Source organism: Canis aureus, chromosome 30 (assembly GCF_053574225.1).
Source record: "Canis aureus isolate CA01 chromosome 30, VMU_Caureus_v.1.0, whole genome shotgun sequence".
Taxonomy (NCBI): domain Eukaryota; kingdom Metazoa; phylum Chordata; class Mammalia; order Carnivora; family Canidae; genus Canis; species Canis aureus.
This window is the reverse complement of record NC_135640.1, coordinates 37,186,755-37,209,926: the sequence shown is the minus strand read 5'-3', so window position 1 is coordinate 37,209,926 and position 23,172 is coordinate 37,186,755. Positions and strand designations below refer to the sequence as shown.

The 23,172-nt window shown below is 46.6% G+C and overlaps 1 protein-coding gene and 1 long non-coding RNA gene across 3 annotated transcripts; one reads left to right on the top strand and one right to left on the bottom strand.

The window, feature by feature from the left end:
• The first annotated feature begins 3,855 nt into the window (after positions 1-3,855).
• LOC144301944 (uncharacterized) lies at positions 3,856-6,485 on the top strand. 2 transcript variants are annotated; one of them, XM_077879197.1, is made up of 2 exons: positions 3,856-4,744; positions 4,811-6,485. In XM_077879197.1, exons 1-2 carry the CDS (start codon positions 3,918-3,920, stop codon positions 5,508-5,510), a joined length of 1,527 nt encoding a protein of 508 aa, XP_077735323.1. In that variant the 5' UTR covers positions 3,856-3,917; the 3' UTR covers positions 5,511-6,485. The 2 variants fall into 2 exon arrangements, with proteins under 2 accessions (XP_077735323.1, XP_077735322.1); XM_077879196.1 differs by having other exon boundaries at positions 3,857-4,749; positions 4,816-6,485.
• Positions 6,330-10,140, bottom strand: LOC144301945 (uncharacterized). Its single transcript, XR_013368867.1, has 2 exons — positions 10,002-10,140; positions 6,330-8,982 (listed from the first exon to the last, which is right to left on the bottom strand). It is a non-coding gene; the product is annotated as an uncharacterized LOC144301945 (long non-coding RNA).
• Positions 10,141-23,172: the final 13,032 nt, after the last annotated feature.

The following is a 23,172-nucleotide window of genomic DNA, read 5'->3' as shown; positions in this document are numbered from 1 at the left end:
ATGCCCGCAAGAAGGAGAATGGTCCCACTGTGAGGGTGCAGGGATCCAGGTGGGACTGGACACAGGGCAGCCTTTGCCTGGAGTTCTGTGAATAATGTCTGATTGCTCTTTCTTGAGGGAAGCTACTATTATTTAATGCCATGACTGCTTTCATTGAAACTTCTGGTATAACTTAAGTTGGTATTTTTAAAATACAGATTCAGTGATATAATTCTCATGAATACATATTTCCTCATCATTGGACTCTGTGGAACTAGATAGTATTGCATTTTTATTAAAATGAAAGGTCCACTAGGACGTGCCATCATCTCAGTCTGACATGAGAAAGACACTTAAAACAATGAAGTCCGTTTCTGTGTCATGGAAGCTGCAAGAAGGAATTTTGATTTGTTTAGAAATTTTTAGGAGTGTAGCCCCACATTCTTTGATTATTTTAGGGGAGTTCAGATTTCCCAACCACCATTTCTTATTTTCTCATTTTTAAGTCTTTGTTGTTTTATTTTTTATTTTTATTTTTTGCCTCTGTTGTTTTAAAATATTGTTTGTTCTTTAAATGTTTCTAATATTTAGGAGATAAAATAAAAGTTTCTCTTGATAAAAGTTCCCCCTTGATGGCAAATAAACACACACACATTCTCACACACGTACACACAGGAGGGAGCACAGCTCAAAGGTGACCCTGCAGTGGAAAGCTATGAAACCTCTTTCATTCATGATTTTATTTTATTTTATTTTATTATTATTTTTAAGATTTACTTATTCATGAGAGACACACACAGAGAGAGAGGCAGAGACACAAGCAGAGGGAGAAGCAGGCTCCATGCAGGGAGCCCGACATGGGACTCGATCCCGGGTCTCCAGGATCATGCCCTGGGCAGAAGTCATTCATGATTTTATTTGGGTCCTTTCTCTTTTCTTTTTGATCAATCTGGCTAGAGGTTTTATCAATTTTGTTAATTCTTTCAAATAACCAGCTCCCAGTTTCATTGATCCGTTCTGTTGTTTTGATTTCCCTAACCTTTATTTCAGATCTAATATGTATTATTTCTCCTCTCTTGTTGGATCGAAGCTTTATTTGCTGTTCTTTTTCCAGCTCCTTTACTATGTGTCAGCTTAGGTTGTGTTTTTCCTGCTTCTTTTTAATTTTTAGAGATTTTATTTATTTATTTATTCATGAGAGACTCACAGAGAGAGGCAAAGACATAGGTAGAGGGAGAAGCTAGCTCCCTCCACGGTGCCTGATTCTGGACTTGGTCCCAGGACCCCAGGATCACAACCTGAGCTGAAGGCAGACATTCAACCACTGAGCCACCCAGGTGTCCCAAGACTTTTCCTGCTTCTTGAGGAAGACCTGTATTGCTCTATACTTCCCTCTTCTGACCACCTTTGCTGTGTCCCAAAGGTTTTGGACAGTTAGGTTTTCATTTTCATCTGCTTCCATGTATTTTTTTAAATTATTCTTTAATGTTCTGGTTGACTCATTCTTTCCTTAGAAGGTTGTTCTTTAACCTCCATGTATGTGTGGTCTTTCCAAACTTTTTCTTGTGGCTGACTTCAAGTTTCATCACATTGTGGTCTGAAATTATGCACAGTATGATCTCAATCTTTTTGTACTGGTCGAGGCCTGATTAGTGGTCAGGGGGCACATGTACCCTAATGTTTGTAGGAGCAATGTGCACAATAGCCAAAATACGGAAAGAGCCCACATGTCCATTGACAGATAAATGGATAAAGAAGATGTGGTCTATATACATACAATGGAATATTACTCAGCCATCAAAAGGAATGAAATCCTGCCATTTGCAAGGATGTGGGTGGAGCTAGAGGATATTATGCTAAGTGAAATATGTCGAGCAAAGAAAGACAAATATCATATGATTTTAGTCATGTGTGAAATTTACGAAACAAAGCAGAAGAACGTTGGGGAAGGGAAGGAAAAATAAAAGAAGATGAAAATAGAGAGGGAGAAAAACCATAAGAGACTCTTAACCGTAGAGAACCAACTGAGGGTTACTGGAGGGGAGGGTGTAGGGAGGGATGGGGTAACTGGGTGATGGGCATGAAGGAGAGCATGTGATGGAATGAGCATTGGGTGTTGTATGCAACATTAAATCACTAAATTCTACCTCCTAAACTATTAATACACTATATGTTAACTAGCTTGAATTTAAATACAATCCAAAAAAAAAGAAGAAGAAGAAGAGAGAAAGAAGAAAAGCAGGCAGCACTCTGCATGGAGGGGATGCTGTGAACTGCTTGGCCAGAGAAAACCCAAGAGGACGTACAGCCTGTACTCTGAGTGCTGTGACCAATGGGTGGAGGCTGATTGGGGGCAGGGCTGCCTCTGTCTGGGGGCCACAGGAAGCAGCTCACTTGCAGGGGAGACAGACCTCAGGGGACACTGTATGATCTGGGTGATAAACCCAAACCTGAATATGTGCAAACTGTAAAGAGTTAGAGATTATGTAGGTTGGTACTTACGAGATAAAACTTTTAAAAATATATTTTTAAAACCACAGAAAAAAAAGAAAGGAAATAATAGGATAAAACAACAGAGGAGAGGAGAGGAGGACAGGACAGGAGAGGCACAGATACCAGCGATGAGGAAAGGCTCCTCCTGGCTTCTTTAAATTCCACTCCACAGATGGGATTTGGGAAAAGGCTACCATCCCAGAACATTCTCTGAGTCCTCTTTCTATGTATTTTCTTGCACTTGGTTATTTCAGTCCATAAAATATCCTGGACTTCTCTAAGGGTCAATACTTTTAATTTTATTTTACCTCTTCAGACCTGGTTTTTGAAGAATACTTTTTTTTTTTTTTTACCCCTTTTCGTCACTTTTAAAAGACCAGCCACTTGTAGTTGCAGAGTACCTCTGAAGGTATGTGATTTCACTGGGGAGACACCACTGCCCCCATACTCACACCTTGTCCACTGATGCTCTTCTGGCACCTTCCAGGATCTGCCTACTGGGCTGTGATGACAGGTGCCTTGTTCCCTTGTCAGTATTGGGTTCGGGGAACTGCCTCTCGTGGCAGAGTCCCAGGGGATGGACAAGAGGACTCTGAGCCTGGCTCTGCCACAGAGATACTAGGAAGCCACCCACTGTTTAAAGTGATAAAAGGAGGCAAAATGATCCCAAATACAAACTGCTCCATCCTCAGGGGCCTACTTCTGAAGATGTCTCACTGGAATGGGTACCTTCCACTGGACATGAGGGGAGGCACAGGCTGGAGATGGAGGGCCTCATGAGGGAAACAGACCAGGTCACTGTATCACCCTGTAGCAGAGTCATCCCCTTCCAGGAACACCTGCAGTAAACAAGGACAGGCTGGCCCCACAGAGTCCATGAAATTCTAACACCCTGGTTGTCCTAATAGATTTCTCCTGAGTTAGGACTTCTGGGGACACCCAGGGTCTCAACCCCCAGTGACCAGCCTGCCCACAGGAACCACACCAATGAGGGAGGGAGCCTCAGAGGAGGGAGATCCCTGGGACCTTTGCAGACAGGACCAGGAGTCCCAGCAGCAGAGGGAACATGAGATCGAGAATTGGCCTGGCCAGGGCAGGAGACCCTAACTCTCTGCCCTGACTTCTCTTGTCCTCAGAAAGGAATAGGGCCTGGCCCTGCCTTGACCCCCTAGGTTCCCTGGAGGACCCCGGGGGACGTGGGTGCCTCAGCTCCAGGCTGGTGCCTAAGCTCCAGGCACCTCCCCCAGTGCTTGTGTGACTGAGATCACGTTCTCCTTCAGAGCAGTTAGGGAGAACTGTTTTCAAGACCCTGCTGGGCTCCCCTCCCCCAACCAACTGACATGCCCTGGTTGCCTGGAACTTGTTTACTTTAGAGATGGAACTCTCCACAGGGTTCTGAGTGGGCAGTTGTGGCCCACAGGACGCTGGCACTCGGAGCCAGAGCTATGGAGCTCTACACAGCCTTGGAGGGCCTGGCTTCGGCCACCGGATCCACTTTCCAGCTGGTCCTGGAGTGCCTGTGGCAAGCGCTGCTGGTGATTACTGGCAGCTGGGGACACAGCCCACGTGGCCCTGTGTTTCCCTGGGCCATGCTGCTGTGTACTGTGGGGCTGGTTTTCCTCGTGAAGAGACGACTCACTCCCCGAAGAGGGAAGGCCCTGGGCAGAAGCTGCTCTGACCCCCATGGAGTCTGTGGAGCCCCCAGTGAGAAGAGAGTGGCCACCACACAGACAGATGACGCCCACAGGCCTCCCAGGGGGGAGGTCAGTCCGCCCAGGTTACAAATCCTGTGCTTGTTGGCATTTAATAGAAACCTGGACACGCTGTTACTTTGGAACACTCTCAACTTTGTGAAGATGACACAGAAGAGACAACGTCTTCAACGTCCCCAAGTTCCTGGGGACAAACCCATCCTAAGATCCTCAAAGGAGGCTGGGGACCAACTGCCGAGCGAAGCCCAGAAGGACGTGAGGGAGAACGTTCACTTTCCAGAAAGTCCAGATCTGCTCCACAGTGAAATTTCGAGATGCAGGCAGAGAGGACAGGACAAGGAGCGAGAAGAAAGGCTGGAGCAGGGGGAGGCAGGCATGGAGCCGGTCCCGAGAGGTCCAGCCAGCCGGTCCCCACCCAGTGTAGACCCGGGCCTGCAGGCCGTCCCCTCGCCCCACCTCCCTGCGAAACTAGGGGGTGCCGAGAACAGGAGGGTCCAGCCAAAGAGAGAAGCAGGACGTGGTGATCACCCCGTCCAGCGGGCAGCCGTTGACCTGAAGGCTGGCCCTGACGGTGGCGGCCTCAGTGTGTCCCCTCGACGACCCAAAGGGGAGCCTGGGGACACAGCCACACAGCCCCGGGCAGAAAGGCCGGAGATCCCAGAGCTCGTCCGACAAATACACAGTCTCCAAACCCAGGAGGCATCTTTGCAGGCACAAAATTCCCAGCTTGAGAGTCAGATTCAGCAGCTGAAGCTCATCCTTCAGAAGCAGGAGGACGAACAGGACCAACACACCCGGCAACTTCACCGCCAATTGTTTCAAGAGGAAGCTCAGTGCCTGGCGATAGAGAAGCGCCTGGCCGGCCTGTATAGAGACCTCAACTGCACCTACCAGGTTCGCAACCTCCACAAGAAGATCGCCCAGGACCTGGCTCAGGAGCTGGAGAGAACCACGGCCCACTATCACCAGGAGGTCCTCTTCCATCAGAACAGAGCCGCCAAAGGCTGGGAGGCAGCTGTGTCCAGGGAGAGAAAGTTCCAGCAGCTGAGGCAAGAGAATGCCCACGAGAGGCAGAGGCTGGCCGTGTTGGAGAGGACCTGCCGGCCTTTCCCGACTGGCCCCCCTGCTCCTCCCGCAGCCCCCAGAGGCTGGCAAGTGTGCGGGGGGGCCCCGGGGTGGTCAGGCCCCCAGGAAGGAGGAAGGTCGCACTGGGAGGGCACAGGGATCCCGGGCCCCTGCGGGTGGGACGGGGCTCGGGGCAGCTGGGTCCTGAACAGCCACCCCCCCGGCACAGCCCCGGCCTGGAGTTCTGCGCACCAGGCCTGATGCCCTCTCTCCAGCGAGGCTGCTCTTGCTCAGCTCGGGCCACAGTCACGCTGAGCACGACAGCATTATGACCTTCCTGCTGTGCTGTGGCCCAGAGCTTGGTTACTAGTCTCCTAAGTACGTAGGTTCCCCATCGGATGCTTTAGAGTTCTATACTATAGGTGTGATATTTTGATTTTAATTAATCCACTATGACTTAAGTCAATATCCTCTTAAAATTGGCATGGATAGAGACGTTCAAAACAAGACCACTTCTGTGCACTAGAAGTAACTCAATATTGATGTGAATAAAATGTGGTTGGTTTTCAAAACAATGAGAGAAAAAAAACAAACACTCAAAATGTGTAAAATTGTTAGTGTAGTTATAGACTCCTGTTGGTAGTCCCGAAACTCATATTTTAGTCCTAAATTCAAATTTTGGTCCAAAATTCATAGTTTAGTCCTAAATTCATATTTTAGAGTTAAACTCATATTTTTGTCCTAAATTCATATTTTAGTCCTAAGCTTAAATTTTAGTCTCAAACTCATATTTTAGTGCTAAATTCATATTTTATTCCTAAACTCAAATTTTAGTTCAAAATTCATATTTTTGTCCTAAGCTTAAATTTTAGTCTCAAACTCATATTTTAGTCCTAAATTCATATTTTATTCCTAAACTCAAATTTTAGTTCAAAATTCATATTTTAGTTCTAAATTCATAGTTTTGCCCTAAATTCATATTTTAATCTTAAATTCACATTGTACTTCTACATTTTTATTTTTTTAGTCCAGAATTCATAGGATTAGTTCAGTCGTAAATTTATAGATAGGAAAACTTAAGAATTTACAATCATTTCTTTATTGTTCTGTAATTTCTTAAACTCTATTGTTTTGCTTAAGATATTGTTTGTTGTAAAAAAAAAAAAAAAGATACCGTTTGTTGTTTCACATTGGTGAATTGGATGCAGTCCCAATTGCTAAGCTTTCTCCTCGTGGCAAACACACACTCCCCTGCCCCTGGGTGTGCACGTACACACCCTCTGATGCAGAATCTAGACACTCTCAGCTGCTCTGTGAGTCCCAGAAAATGTAAAACCAGAGTGGAAAATTATAAACATTGATTATTGATAAATAAATAATAGGAAAGGAAAACCGTGTGTGTTTACTGTGTGAATAGAGGACAGACTCCCGGATCTTATTCCCAGGGAGCAGAGGCCCTCGTGTCCCAGCACAGACCCTGGCCAGGAGCTCTCCCCCCACAAGGAGCAGAGGAGACAGAGGCCAGGGGACAGTCCCGAGCTGTGGCAGGGAGGAGGCCAGGACCCGGGAGGGGGCCCCCGGCCTCCAGGAGCAGGGGTGCTGGTCCCAGCCCTGGGCCTGCAGGGAGGAGAGGGAGGTGGCCCCGCTGAGCCCCGTGGGGGGCTGTCCCAGGAACGGGGAGATGTGCCCCTCTGTCTTCCAGTCCCCCTGGCATGGCAGGAGCAGGGCAGCCACCCTGGGGCCGGGGAGAGCAGCAGGGGAGTCAGCCTCGGGCACAAAGCAGGCACACAGGGGTCCAGAGCGATTTGGAGAAGGACCAGCGCCCGGGACTCCGAGGATCCAATGTGTGCGTGTGTGTCACTGTCTCATCTGCGCCCACATGTGCAGTGAGCATCCAGCAGCTTCTCCGATGGCTTTGGCGCTGGTGGAGTGGGTGGGGTGTGTGTGGGATGGAAGCCACAACCCAGGGAGGCCCGTGGACCCCCGAGGTTTCCTCCTAGTGACTGGCGAAGCCGGGGAATCAAGAACAAGGCAATAAGGAGGAGGATTGTCTGCCCTGCAGAGAATTCCCAATGGGTGGTGGCTGGCGGGGTCAGGGGCCACACCCGGAGGGACATTCAGGCTGAGATGCAGGGGACAGGAGGTGGTCCGGGGCGGGGCGGGGAAGGCGACAGAGGCTCTAGGCAGAGAGCCCAGGAGTAGAGAGGCTGAGGGCTGTGCTCTTGGGGGGCAGGGTCAAGGAGAAGGGCCGCTGCACACACCTCTCCCCAATGCAGGGTAGAGACACCAGGGGAGGGTTTAGACCTGGGACAGGGGGTGCTGGCTGGGCACGTGTGTGATGTGTGTTCTACAGAGATCTCCCTGGATGTGGGGCCAGGGGAACCTGGGAGGGGGAGGGAGGGCTGGATTCTGGAAGGAGGCTGACTCTGGGCTCCTGCAGGAGGACAGACTGGGACCAAGGTTGGGCCGTTGGGGGGTCAGAGGAGAGGCAGGAAGAGAGACTCAGACCTTTTCTGAGAACCCCGTGTGTGGTCCGGGTGTCCCCACATCACCCTTAGCAAAATCTCTGCAGGGGGACCCTGGGGAAAGTCAGCAAGGCCTGTACCCATCCCCCTATGGGAGGCCTGGCCTCCAGGGAGGCGAGCGTGGAGTAGGCGTGTCCTCGTGGGCTCCCCCCAGGCCCCACCGTACCTGAAGGCCCCCGAGAGCCGGTGGTCTCACCTCCCAGCGGCCCCCACACGGGGACCCCAAGGGCAGCTTCCGGAGGGCTCCAACGAGGACCCCCAGGTGGGCACATGAACTCCCTCAGTAGAGCCGATGCTGCTACGCGTGGGAACCACGACAGTAAGAAATGTCCTCCTGCCAAGTCCCCCGCAGCAGAGGGGAGAGACTCAGGGACTGCAAGTGCTCGTGAAGGGGGCATGTGCACCCATCGCTGGGCTCTGGAACTGTCCCTGCTGCGGGTGGGGTGGGGAGCAGAGCAGGAGGGCTCCCTGCAGGAGGCGATCTCTGAGCTGAAGACTGAGGGTGAGCAGGACTTACCAGGTGTCTCCCACTTTAAAGAGCACAGGAATTTCCTGAAGACCTTGGGTATAGAAGGATTCTGATTCCTCGGGTCGTGGAGCTGAGACCCTGCACTCCCCGTGGGCTGTTTGTGCTGGGAGCAGACCTGGAGTGGCAGGGTCCTTAGATGAGGATGGTTCGGGAGCGGGGGACGCTGAAGGGAGCGGGGGCCTTTCTGGCAGAAAGCACAGCACAGGCCACAGTCAGGGCCCCTCACAGCCTCGTCTGGGTGAGCAAGGCCAGATGTGCAGTTAGCTCCCAGGAGCCGGGGGACTCCGAGCTGGGAGGGCAGGGGCAGGAGGCAATAATAGACTCTGCCCCGTGCACCTGCGCCGTGCCCACTCAGCCTGCCCAGGGCCTGTCCTACACGGTCCGTCGCATCCCTCTAGAGAACTTGTCTCTTGAAACCACAAGCACCTGGAATCCTGGAATCCTGGGTGGCCTATGACCTTCATATCTTTTGAAAATCCTCTGTTGGAGAATTCAGCTATCACTGAGAAAGCAGTAAAACCATAGGACAGGGCAGCCCTGGTGGCCCAGCAGTTTAGCACCGTCTTCAGCCCGGGGTGTGATCCTGGGGTCCCGGGATCGAGTCCCATGTCGGGCTCCCTGCATGGAGCCTGCTTCTCCCTCTGACTGTGTCTCTGCCTCTCTCTCTTTCTCCCTGTGTCTGTCATGAATAAATAAATAAAATCTTTAAAAAATAAAAAAATAAAACCATAGGACAGATAAAGCCAGAATCCTGACACCTGGACCCTTGATCCAGCTTATCCTAGTCTCACAGAGGACCCGAGCTGAACCCCCTTTGAGGCTTCAGGAGTTTGAAGTCTGCACATGCACATGAAACTATCCTGTTGGTTATACCTCGTAGTAATGTCCTGAAGAGCAACCACTGTCTTCAGTGGGAGGCTCTGTCCAGAGACCCAGAGGCCACCAGAAGCCACATGGTGGGACAGCTCACAGGTTCAGGGGCCACACCCAGGCCCCTACCTTACAAGTAGAAGCACAGTGAGAAGCTTCCCTGTTTCTGAGATTCCAGGGCCTTCTCCTTCTGGGGTCCCCCCACTGTCCATTCCTCTCCTGGGGGCCATGAGGACATTGTTCGGCCCTGCTTCCAAACCTCTCCAGGCGACACAGCAGGGACCATGATGTAAGGGCTCAGCCTGGCCACTGACCCATCCTGCCCACAGTGGGCCCCTCCTGGGAGCAGGGCCTGGGCCTGGGGCTCCAAGCTGCCGTGTGTGCAGGGGGCACCTCCATCCTGGGTCAGCTCCTGGGAAGTGCCGCCACTGCCCTGGGGAGAAGGAGGCCTCAGGGGCAAGACCCAGGCCTCTGTCCCCAGCAAGGGCTCACTGCATTTCTGACCCAGGTTCCTCCTGGGCCTTGGAATCCCAGGCCTGAGGCCCCTCCTGCCCAGAGCATCCTGGGGCTGAGTCTGGAAGGGGCTGCCTGGAAGGGGCTGCACACACCAGGAGTCCTCCTGCCTGAGCACGTCTGCAGGGCCAGGAGGGAAGAGGGGAGTTGGTCCTGGCAGGAGCCCCCAGCCTCTGGCTCCCAGGAATGGCACCCAGGCCTGAAGGAGCCGGGGCCTCATTCAGCAGGTCCATGGAGCGCTCACCTCCCCCCTGAGGGCACCTCTGCACCAGCACCCCCCACCCCACCCCCCTGCACCAGCCCCTGAACAGCCACCTTGGCACAAACTCCCTCGTGCAATTTTATCTGTCCTCTCCATGGAGGCCCATTTAGGGTTGGCTTCACAGTTGAACTCTCTCCCCTGGCTCGGTTGCTGATGAAATTTCCAGGCTGAATCGTCAGGTCAGGCTGAACAAAACCTGACAGATGAGAGTATTTGTAGGATCGAAGCTCACAGGCACTTCTGTTCCCCACGCCTCCTAAATATCTCCTTTCAGGAACTTTTCTCCTTTCCAGTAATGACGATGCTGAGTTCTATTAACTAGCTTTCTGAGAAAGATGAAACTTGCAGGGCAGAGTATTTGTGGAATTAGAGAGATGCGGAAGGGCCCCAACTCCCAAGCACAGAACAGACTGTTCCACCACACATCCTGCTGGAATACAGCCAGTGAGATGTTCCCAGGTGTGGATCTCAGTGCCAAACCCCTCCCAGTCTTCAGGTTCATGACCTTAGAGTGAGGACACTAAATCCTGAGGCCCTGCAGTCCATTGACATAAAACTCCACCAGAACTCTGGCTTTGCCACCAAAGACTAACCCTCCGGGAAGCTATGTGAGTGCCTGTGCCCTGAGTTAGGATTTGAAGGGTCCTCCATCCACTGCTAGGGTGACAAACCGAGTGGGCTCCGTCTCCCAGGACACATGGGAAGCACACCCTTCTGGAAGGGCAGGTTATTCCTACCCCTCCCAGAGCGACAAGGCTGCTCCAGGCTCCATCATGGACTCCAAAATATCAGATGAGGAGGAAAGGCTGCTGGTCACCCACAGGCCCTGTGTGCATTGACAGTGAATAGCCCAAACCCATGGATTGGCCTCTAGGGCCTTCATTTCTGGACCCTTGCTCTAGTGTAAAGCATCTGCTCAGGAGGTTTGCCCATTGCTAAGTGGGTTTGTTTGAATTCTCTTATTGATCTGTACAAGTTATCTATAAGTTCTGGATCCAAGTATTGTACTACTAACCATTGATCATGTTCTGGAAATTAGAAGAAATCATGTATTATAACAGAGCATTTCTATAGCTTTGCTTCAATGTATCCACCACGGAGCCCCAAGGGATGAGATGACAGTTGTCGCATGGAAGCTTCCTCTTGACACGGCGACTCAGGAGACCTGTCTACTGTCATATCATCAAAGTGACAGATGGTGCCGCACAGCAGCCAAGAGCCCTGGTCCCTCTGCACCTCTACTGCAGATCGCTGTGCCATGACGGGCTGCTGTAAAACTGGCCCTGACTTGTTAAAAGGCACACATTTCCCGAAGAGAACAGAAACTTAGTGTGGATAATGAATGTATCTGCCACAGGATATTTTTCACCTGAAAGAAATTTTCTAGTCTTTCAGACCAAAGATGGTGGAAGTGGGGGGAACTGGTAGGGGATCCCCTTTCCACTGTCAGCCAACAGCTTTACAGGCTGGGCACCGGCTGACACAGGGCTGGGTGGGAAATGGGCCCCCATGTGAGGATCTGGAAGGGCTGCTGCTGGAAGTCTGGTCACAGTCTGCCCACCAGGAGGAGACCTTGAGGTCTGGAGGGCACTGGGGTGGGTCAGAGGACTCGTCACTCAGGCCCCACAAGCCAGCTGCACAGCTGGGATGAGACTCCAGATTTCCCAAGTCCAGAGTCTTCCTCACATCTTCCCTTTATCTAAATAACTTTGACTTTGCCAGATGAACCATACAAACTGCCACGTATTTTGTCTTTTTCTCCATCATACTCACGTCAGTAAGAGCATCGAACGACTGAGGAGCCCCATTTATAGAACAAATCAATCATAAGGAAATGAGTAGTAGGTGGTTCGATCCCATCCTGCAGAGACCTTTTGGTGCTGGTCCCACTCATCACTCCCTCTCAGTGTCTCCTCAAGACAGACAGACAGGGTGGCTCAAGGCCCAGCATCAGTCAGGACCTGAGGCCCAGAGGAGACTCACGGTATCAGGCCTCTTTCTCTTGTACGTTACTTACACCGTGGAGATAGCACAGTGTGTGTCCTTCACAGATGCTCTAATCACAAAGAGATAGATCAAAATATGGGAACTTGTCTCATCCAGCCTGGCCTTAGACGGCCAACTACTCTTACTTTCAGTTTTACCTGATTCCAAATACACAGCTCCTTAGGAACATAGGGAAGCTGTTCCCAGCCCCAAAATGTGGGATTTATCAATCATGTACTGTTTATTCTTGTGCAATCAGCAACATCATTTCTGGAAATGGACTTTTGAGACCGAATTAATCTGTGTCATTTTCCTAGCGGCAACTCTGCTTCTTTGGGCAAGTCCTCCTTTCATACCAAACTTGGGTTATGGGAAGTTTGGGTAAAGAAAGCTCTTATGATTAATTAGTATCCAATTAGGCCAAGGTTTCATGTCTGTGGAAGTCAAGGCCTCTTTCTCCAACCTCTGGGAAGAATTAAGTAGATCAGGCCTCTGTTTAAAAGCAACGTTCATACTGGCTACCCACCCATTTAGCTGCTGTTAGTGGCTGGATGTCCACAGAAAGCTACTCAGTATTTTTGTTGGCCTTCACTGCCAATGGAAGGTCAAGATTGGCCACCAGGGACCTAGGTCCTTCCTCTCTGTGTCTGCCTTGTAGGAGGTTCCCACATCATTGAGACACTTCATCCTGACCCAGAGGGAAGGTCATGACACTGCTCTCTGGGTGAAAGGTCATGACATTGTCCTTCCCATCATCAGCCTGTTTCAAATAACAAAGCGAGAGCCTCTGTACTGATAAGCATTTGTGCCTAGTTTATCCTTTCCAACTTTGTATTATGAAAATGTTCAAATATACAGAAAAAGTAGAAGAAAAAAAGAACGAACATTTGTATACTCTGTCATTATATTCACCAATTGTCCAAATTTTGTAGCACCATTTGAAAATGAGCTACACCATAAAGACTCCTGCATGTATCTCTGAAGAATAAGTACATTCTTTTTTTATTATTATTATTATTCATGGGACACAGAGAGAGACAGAGACAGAGACCTAGAGAGACAGAGACACAGGCAGAGGGAGAAGCGGGCTCCATGCAGGGAGCCCGACGTGGGACTTGATCCTCGGTCTCCAGGATCAGGCCCTGGGCTCAAGGCGGCACTTAACTGCTGAACCACCTGGGCTGCCCAAATAAGTACATTCTTTAATAAAACCAAGTTAACATTATTACAAAGAAATTTTATATTTCTTTTAAGTTATTGATTTAATTGAAGTAAAATTGCTCAGAATGTTTCCTTCTTATCCTTTTAAAGTCTATAGGATCTGTAGTGATGCTTCTATTTCATTCCTGATGTGGTAAGTTATGTCTTCTCTCTCTTTTTCTGGATAACTCTAGTTAGATCAATCAATTTCATAGATTTTTTTTTTTCTCAGAGAAACAGCTGTGGGATTCTTTTTCTTTTTTAAAATTTGCATTTCATTGATTTCTCCTTTTATGTTTATTATTCCATCTTTTTTGAGAGGGTTAACTTTTTTCTTTTTTGTCATTTCTAACATCTTAAGGTAAAAGTGCAGATTTTTAAAAACTGTGTCCTAAAAATTTTAATATATGTGTTTTATTTTTTACTTAGTTCCAAATATTCTTAGTCCCCTTGTGATTTCTCCTCTGACCCATGGGTTCTCTAGAAGTATGTTGTTTAATCCTCAAATATTTGGGAGTTTTTGAACTATTTCACCATATCCTTCTTCAATACTTGTCATTGTCTTTTCTCCTTTTACATTAGTCGTTCTAATGCAGGTGAAGTACTGCTCATGGTGGTTTTGATTTGTATCTCCCAAAAGACTAATGAAGCTTAGCATGTTTTTATGTGCTTATTTCCCATTTATGTATCTTTTTATAGAAATGTCTATTCAGGAGCACCTGGGTGGCTCAGTGGTTGAGTGTCTGTCATTGGCTAAGGTCATGATCCCAGGATCCTGGAATGGAGTCCCACATCAGAGTCCCCACAGGGAGCCTACTTCTCCCTCTGCCTATGTATCTGCCTCTCTCTGTGTGTCTCTCATGAATAAATAAATAAAACCTTAAAAAAGAGAGAGAAAGAAAGAAATGTCTATTCACTGAGGTTCCTGGGTGGCTCAGTCAGTTAAGCACTGCCTTCAGCTCAAGGTCATAATCTCAGGGTCCTGAGATTAAGCCCTGCATTGGGTTCTCTCTGCTTGGTGGTGAGTCTGCTTTTCACCCTTGCTCTACCTCTGTGCTCGCTCACTCTCTCAAATAAATAAATAAATAAAACCTTTTCAAAAAGTCTATTCACATCTTTTTTTTTAATTTATTTTTTATTGGTGTTCAATTTACTAACATACAGAATAACCCCCAGTGCCCGTCACCCATTCACTCCCACCCCCCGCCCTCCTCCCCTTCTACCACCCCTAGTTCGTTTCCCAGAGTTAGCAGTCTTTACGTTCTGTCTCCCTTTCTGATATTTCCCACACATTTCTTCTCCCTTCTCTTATATTCCCTTTCACTATTATTTATATTCACCAAATGAATGAGAACATATAATGTTTGTCCTTCTCCGACTGACTTACTTCACTCAGCATAATACCCTCCAGTTCCATCCACGTTGAAGCAAATGGTGGGTATTTGTCATTTCTAATAGCTGAGTAATATTCCATTGTATACATAAACCACATCTTCTTTATCCATTCATCTTTCGTTGGACACCGAGGCTCCTTCCACAGTTTGGCTATCGTGGCCATTGCTGCTATAAACATCGGGGTGCAGGTGTCCCGGCGTTTCATTGCATTTGTATCTTTGGGGTAAATCCCCAACAGTGCAATTGCTGGGTCGTAGGGCAGGTATATTTTTAACTGTTTGAGGAACCTCCACACAGTTTTCCAGAGTGGCTGCACCAGTTCACATTCCTTTTTTAATTAAAGTTTGTGTTGCTGTACTGTTGATTTGCAAGTGTTCTTTGTATATTCTGGACACAAGTATTTTATCAGATATATGATATATGAATATTTCCTTCCATTCTTTGGGTTGTCTATCCACTTTCTTGATTTCATCCTTTGAAGCACAAACTTTTTAGTTTTGATGAAGTCCACTTTGTTTCATTCTTTTGTCTCTTGTGTTTTTTGATATTATATCTAAAAAAACTATTGCCTAATTCAAAATTACAAAACTGTCTTATATTTCTTTCTAAGAGTTTTATAACTTTAAATTATATCTAGTTCTAATTGTGAGCTAACTTTGGTGTGTGGTATAAGGAAAAGGCCCACCTTTATTCTTTTGCACGTAGACATCCAGTTGTCATTCATCATTATGCCAAGAAAACAAATTTTCTTCTAATATACAAATGAAAAACTTGATCATTCATCATTATGCCAAGAAAAAAAATTTTTTCTAATATACAAATGAAAAACTTCTTAATTTTTTAAAACCATGGGACATTACCTCTAGAAGTCTGCTTATAAGTACTTAGTCCAAATGTCCTCAAACAGGTCAACTGATTTATCGAAGGCCATCCATGCACCAATTCTGGTTGGTGCACCCAGGATCTGCACCAACCTTGATCCTCATTGTGGTGGTATTTGGAGATGGGGCCTTTGGGAGCCAATTAGGTGCAGAGAGTGGAACCAATGTGATGGGAATAATACTCTTATAAGAAGAAGCAGGAGATCTCTCTCTCTCTCTCTCTTCACCATGTGAAGACACAGTGAGGAGACCACCATCTATAAATCAAGAAGAGAGCTCTCCCCAAGAATCCAACTATCCTGGCACCCTAGTCTCAGACTTTCAAACTCCAAAATGATGACAAATAAATGTTTGTTGTTTATGCCACCCATTCTGTGGTCATTTGTTATGGCAGCCTAAACTGAGAGCCAGCTATGTAAAAATGGCTTTGCCTTTCTTAAAGCCTTTTTCCTTATCTATAAAATGGGATAACTACATTAACCCAAGGTTTGGGGAGGATTATTTAAAATGAGTTATATCAAGCCTTGAGTACACTGATGTGCTCGGTCAATGGAGCATAACTATGGCATGACCCAAGGGTGAGAGACATAGCTCGTGAGTTGGATGACAGACCTTCACTCACTTCTTAGCTCAGGGGAGCTCTTTCCTGAAGTGTGCACACACACACACACACACACAGGGGGGTTTCTAAAATCAGCAAGATCCCAGTCTTGGATGATAAAGCCTGAGGATTCCTAAGTCACACTCCCAACCTGGAGACATAGGTCAATAATCCTGAGACATAACATTTTAACCCTTCTTCTGCTCTCCCTGCTGGAGGGGCAGCCCAGGCAGTCCCACAAGGGGTGTAAATCTCTCTTCTGCTGCTCCACGTGGGCCATTTCCAACTCTGCCACATACATTCTCCTGTCTGTCCAGAGTCCCTTACTCACATGGCTGAGACCAGGCCCAAGCCATTATCCACCTGGTCTATTGTTATCACCTCTTAGTTGATGGCTGCACCCCCAGGTCCTCCCCAGTTTTTAAGTTACATCCCCACTTGAGCAACCTTCCAAAATCCATGTAAAGTGTGATCCTGATAGCTTCTGCTTTCAGAAGGCCCCACCTTCCATTTCTACCATTGAAGGTCATTATGGGACCATCATTCTGAGAGAGAAACTCGACAAGTTTATCAGGGGCTCCTTTTTCCTCTTAATTCAAAATCCAAGTTTTGTGGTATGTCTTTCAGGTGATCTACTCTGGCTGGTGTTGCAGCTCCACTGCTTGTCTCCCCTCATGGAATTTCAGACTTTCCTCAAACTAAACTAGATGGACCCTCCTCATGCACCTAGCTGTGCCCTGCCTCTGGGCCTTCCCTCGTCACTTTCCCTGCACCTAGTTTATCCTTACCACTCATCTTCACCCACATAGCACACATGCTATTGTCTCAGCTCAGGGTCTCCTGTTTTCAGAAGGTCCTTCTTGGGGCCCCACCAGACTTAAGTGCCCCTGTCGTGATCCCAGAGTTTGAGCCTTTGACAGGTCCTTACCAGCTGGCCAACTGCCTTATCAGAGGACAAGCTTCTTGTGCATTACTACTCACTGCAGCCTTAGACTTAGCACTGCACAGTCAGTTAGTACAATTCTTCTTAAATGTATGTTGGTAGGAGGGAGAATCTCAGTTTAGGAACTAGCTGGGTAGAAAGTAGACATGCTCACTATGTCAGAAGAACTGTTGAGTGGGCGAGAAGACAGCCAGGGGGACAGATCAAAGAGTCTCCTGGGAGAAAACTCAAACTGTGGGAGAGTTTCCAGGGACAAGCTGTTTTATGCCATTGTTTGTTGGACTGGTCGCCTTCTACTTTCCAGAAATCTCAGATAAGAGCCTGGGAGAAGGAGGGGGTAAGGGACGGCCCTGGGAGGAAACTCATGGAATGGAAAAGCACTGCATGACTCCCAAGTTCTCTGAGGATAAAGGTTTTCCCGCTGGGTCATTCAGCCCATGCCACACATACCACATGCCCACACACGGCATGCACCCTCTGTTCCAGCACATTCCCAGCCAGGTTGCACAACCTCTCCAAGTCCCATTTTCTTGACTAGCATGGAGTGACCAACATAGAGCCTAGAACATAAGCTCTCATTAAATAGCATTATTGTTCTTTTTATTATTATTATCTTACTTTGAGGACCTAGAGGCATTGATGCTCACATGATGAGAATCATTATTTGTTATGCAACAGTGGAAACAGGTGATTAATGTATGTGCATAGATATGCCCAGCCACTTGGTGTAACTGTAGGGAAAGGAACACCAAGACCACACCAAGGAAAGATCCTTTGAGGCACCTACATCAGTAAAAGCAGCATCTCATCTCTCTCCAGGAGGCTGCTGCTATGATAAAGTGTCCTTTTATCCAGGTCAGTACAAAATCCAATCCCCACTGATCTCTTTATGACAGTCTTTGGGGGAAGGCAGTGGTTGCTGCTATTTCTGCTGTCAGAAGACATGACTCTTCATCTCTACCATTAGGGATTATACATGGAGCTATGTCTGAGAGTGAATACTTAGTAAGCTCTGAGAACAAGAAACTGTGCCATAGAAATGCCAAAAATGGCATTCCACTTTCTCATCAACACTCCTATCACTGTATTAGCCAATTAAAAGGCAATTCCTGGCTTAAAGTGTGATTCTTGTCACCACTTTTCAAAATTTAATCTATTTCACAGAAAATCTTCTTTAAAGTAACAAGGAATTTCATTATAGGAAAATTCTTAAATTAAGTTATGCTGTACAGGGAAAAATAACACTATGTCCTTCAGACAATGAAAAGAAAATTATTGCCCACATTTTCATTTTTTAATGGCATTTTGCTTTACTATTTCGTTGCTTTTTGACATCAGAAAAATTGTCCTTACTTAAAATTTAAAACAACTTCTTTGTCTATACAGAAATTCAAGAACAGATTCAAAACAACTTAGTCTTCTAATGGTTTGTTTGGTTCAGCCATCTGAATGCGATACTTGTGTTAAAGTTTAAGTTTGGTCATTTTATTTGGTCATATTAACTTAATAAATAAAAATACTGATTAATATTTTAGCTATTTTATTAAAGATATTACAAATGATTACTTTTTTAAAAGAAAAAATAAGATTATTTGAATAAATTCCGGCCAATAATCTATAAATTCTAATTGAATGAAAACATAGAAGTCTTTGCCAGATTATGTCATATGAAGGGAATAGCTGTGTTAATAGTTAATATTTATGAACATATATCATACTTTTACATAGAATTATTTTGTTTGTTTCTTATTTATTCCTCATAGCAATCCTATTAGATGAGTAGTATACACACTTGTTAGCATTTTATAGATATGAGAAGCGAGAGTTAAAAAGTTTAAGGAACATACCAAAACTTACAGGTAAAATAAATGTATTAAGTACCTATGTAATGTTCTAGTCATAGTCACCTCTTGCCTCCTTCCCTCCATGCCTTCCTACATCATACCTCATCCTTCCTTCCTTCTCTCTTTCATTCTAGCAAATATTTATTGAGGGACTACTATGTGCTGGGCATGTTTTCAAGCACTGGATGCTAGTGATGAACAAGACACACCCAAGGCCTTGCTTTCATGGCATTTATTCTTTTACAGAAGATGTCATATATATGTTTAAGTAAATCAATATGAACAAAGAAGATGGCAACAAATGCTGTAAATCAAGCATATAATGTTCATTGGTGCCTATTTTATGCTAATTAGTCAAGGCTAAGCTTTCTGAAATAGTGACAGTTGAAAGATAGGAAGAAACCATTGCAAGGTAGGAAGAAAAAAATTCAGACAGGGAAGCCATGTTTAAACCTCTTAGTAACCTTATGAGATAAGAATTATTATTCCCATTGAAAAGAAAAATGGTTGGCCAAATATATTAAGATACCCAAAATTATAATCACGAAACCAGTATGCTGGCAGTGTTGGCATTAATCACAGACCTGTGTAATTTCAAAGTGTTGTTTTGGCCATAATACAAAACTACTGTCCATTTCATTGATTTGAGGATATCACACTTGTACATATACACACACATGCTACACAAATGAAGTGTACAGAAGGGGGTGGAACACAGATATAGTTGTGCATACATAGGGACATGTGTTTACTTATATCTGTAGAAGTTAACGGATGCTTAGTTCTGTGTTAAGAATATTTGTAAAACTTTTAAGCATTCTTTACCTTGCATATATTCAAGTGGTTGACTGCCTCTTAGAGAAAATATCATGCATAGATCAAGCAAAAGATGCCAATATGACTGGAGCTATTAATAAAAAGAATAGGGATTGGGAGGAGCAAGATGGCGGAAGAGTAGGGTCTCCAAATCACCTGTCTCCACCAAACTACCTAGAAAACCTTCAAATTATCCTGAAAATCTATGAATTCAGCCTGAGATTTAAAGAGAGACCAGCTGGAATGCTACAGTGAGAAGAGTTCTCGCTTCTATCAAGGTAGGAAGACGGGGAAAAAGAAGTAAAGAAACAAAGGCCTCCAAGGGGGAGGGGCCCGCGAGGGGCCGGGCTGAGGCCGGGGCGAGTGTCCCCAGGACAGGAGAGCCCCGTCCCGGAGGAGCAGGAGCTGCACCGACCTTCCCGGGCGGAAAGGGGCTCGCGGGGAGTTGGAGCAGGACCCAGGAGGGCGGGGATGCCCTCGGGCTCCCGGGGACAGTAACAGCAACTGCGCGCCCAGGAGAGTGCGCCGAGCTCCCTAAGGGCTGCAGCGCGGGCGGCGGGACCCGGCGGGACCCGGAGCAGCTGAAGGGGCTCGGGGGCGGCTCCGCGGAGGGGGCTGCGCGGCCCCGGGAGCAGCTCGGAGGGGCTCGGGCAGAGGAAGAGGCTCCGTGCGGAGGGGGCTGCGCGGTTCCAGGACCAGCTCGGGGGGCTCGGGGGCGGCTCCGCGGAGGGGGTTGCGCGGCCCGGGAGCGCGAATCCACCAGCGCAGGCTCCGGAGCACAGGGCGCCGGGACACAGCCCAGGATCCCGCCTCCCCCGGGACAGGCAGAGGCCGGGAGGGCCCAGGACAGCGAGGACGCTCCAGCCCCGAGCTGAGCACATCAGCGGCCCCGCCCCGGAGCCTCCAGGCCCTGCAGACGGAGTTCCTGCCGGAGCTGAATCCAGGTTTCCAGAGCTGCCCCGCCACTGGGGCTGTTCCTCCTGCGGCCTCACGGGGTAAACAACCCCCACTGAGCCCTGCACCAGGCAGGGGCACAGCAGCTCCCCCAACTGCTAACACCTGAAAATCAGCACAACAGGCCCCTCCCCCAGAAGACCAGCTAGACTGACAACTTCCAGGAGAAGCCAAGGGACTTAAAGTACACAGAATCAGAAGATACTCCCCGGTGGTTCTTTTTTTGTTTGTTTGTTTTTGTTTTTGTTTTGTTTTGCTTTTTGATTTGTTTCCTTCCCCCACCCCCTTTTTTTTCTCCTTTCTTTTTCTTTCTCTTTTTCTTCTTTTTTTTTTTTTTTCGTTTTTTTTTCTTTTTCTTCCCTTTTTTTTTCTCTTTCTCTTTTCTTTCCTTCTTTCTCTCCTCTCTTTTTCTCTTTTTCCCAATACAACTTGCTTTTGGCCACTCTGCACTGAGCAAAATGACTAGAAGGAAAACCTCACCTCAAAAGAAAGAATCAGAAACAGTCCTCTCTCCCACAGAGTTACAAAATCTGGATTACAATTCAATGTCAGAAAGCCAATTCAGAAGCACTATTATACAGCTACTGGTGGCTCTAGAAAAAAGTATAAAGGACTCAAGAGACTTCATGACTGCAGAATTTAGAGCTAATCAGGCAGAAATTAAAAATCAATTGAATGAGATGCAATCCAAACTAGAAGTCCTAACGACGAGGGTTAACGAGGTGGAAGAACGAGTGAGTGACCTAGAAGACAAGTTGATAGCAAAGAGGGAAACTGAGGAAAAAAGAGACAAACAATTAAAAGACCATGAAGATAGATTAAGGGAAATAAACGACAGCCTGAGGAAGAAAAACCTACGTTTAATTGGGGTTCCCGAGGGCGCCGAAAGGGACAGAGGGCCAGAATATGTATTTGAACAAATTCTAGCTGAAAACTTTCCTAATCTGGGAAGGGAAACAGGCATTCAGATCCAGGAAATAGAGAGATCCCCCCCTAAAATCAATAAAAACCGTTCAACACCTCGACATTTAATTGTGAAGCTTGCAAATTCCAAAGATAAGGAGAAGATCCTTAAAGCAGCAAGAGACAAGAAATCCCTGACTTTTATGGGGAGGAGTATTAGGGTAACAGCAGACCTCTCCACAGAGACCTGGCAGGCCAGAAAGGGCTGGCAGGATATATTCAGGGTCCTAAATGAGAAGAACATGCAACCAAGAATACTTTATCCAGCAAGGCTCTCATTCAAAATGGAAGGAGAGATAAAGAGCTTCCAAGACAGGCAGCAACTAAAAGAATATGTGACCTCCAAACCAGCTCTGCAAGAAATTTTAAGGGGGCCTCTTAAAATTCCCCTTTAAGAAGAAGTTCAGTGGAACAGTCCACAAAAACAAAGACTGAATAGATATCATGATGACACTAAACTCATATCTCTCAATAGTAACTCTGAATGTGAACGGGCTTAATGACCCCATCAAAAGGCGCAGGGTTTCAGACTGGATAAAAAAGCAGGACCCATCTATTTGCTGTCTACAAGAGACTCATTTTAGACAGAAGGACACCTACAGCCTGAAAATAAAAGGTTGGAGAACCATTTACCATTCGAATGGTCCTCAAAAGAAAGCAGGGGTAGCCATCCTTATATCAGATAAACTAAAATTTACCCCAAAGACTGTAGTGAGAGATGAAGAGGGACACTATAACATACTTAAAGGATCTATTCAACAAGAGGACTTAACAATCCTCAATATATATGCTCCGAATGTGGGAGCTGCCAAATATATAAATCAATTATTAACCAAAGTGAAGAAATACTTAGATAATAATACACTTATACTTGGTGACTTCAATCTAGCTCTTTCTATACTCGATAGGTCTTCTAAGCAAAACATCTCCAAAGAAACGAGAGCTTTAAATGATACACTGGACCAGATGGATTTCACAGATATCTACAGAACTTTACATCCAAACTCAACTGAATACACATTCTTCTCAAGCGCACATGGAACTTTCTCCAGAATAGACCACATATTGGGTCACAAATCGGGTCTGAACCGATACCAAAAGATTGGGATTGTCCCCTGCATATTCTCGGACCATAATGCCTTGAAATTAGAACTAAATCACAACAAGAAGTTTGGAAGGACCTCAAACACATGGAGGTTAAGGACCATCCTGCTAAAAGATAAAAGGGTCAACCAGGAAATTAAGGAAGAATTAAAAAGATTCATGGAAACTAATGAGAATGAAGATACAACCGTTCAAAATCTTTGGGATGCAGCAAAAGCAGTCCTAAGGGGGAAATACATCGCAATACAAGCATCCATTCAAAAACTGGAAAGAACTCAAATACAAAAGCTAACCTTACACATAAAGGAGCTAGAGAAAAAACAGCAAATAGATCCTACACCCAAGAGAAGAAGGGAGTTAATAAAGATTCGAGCAGAACTCAACGAGATCGAGACCAGAAGAACTGTGGAACAGATCAACAGAACCAGGAGTTGGTTCTTTGAAAGAATTAATAAGATAGATAAACCATTAGCCAGCCTTATTAAAAAGAAGAGAGAGAAGACTCAAATTAATAAAATCATGAATGAGAAAGGAGAG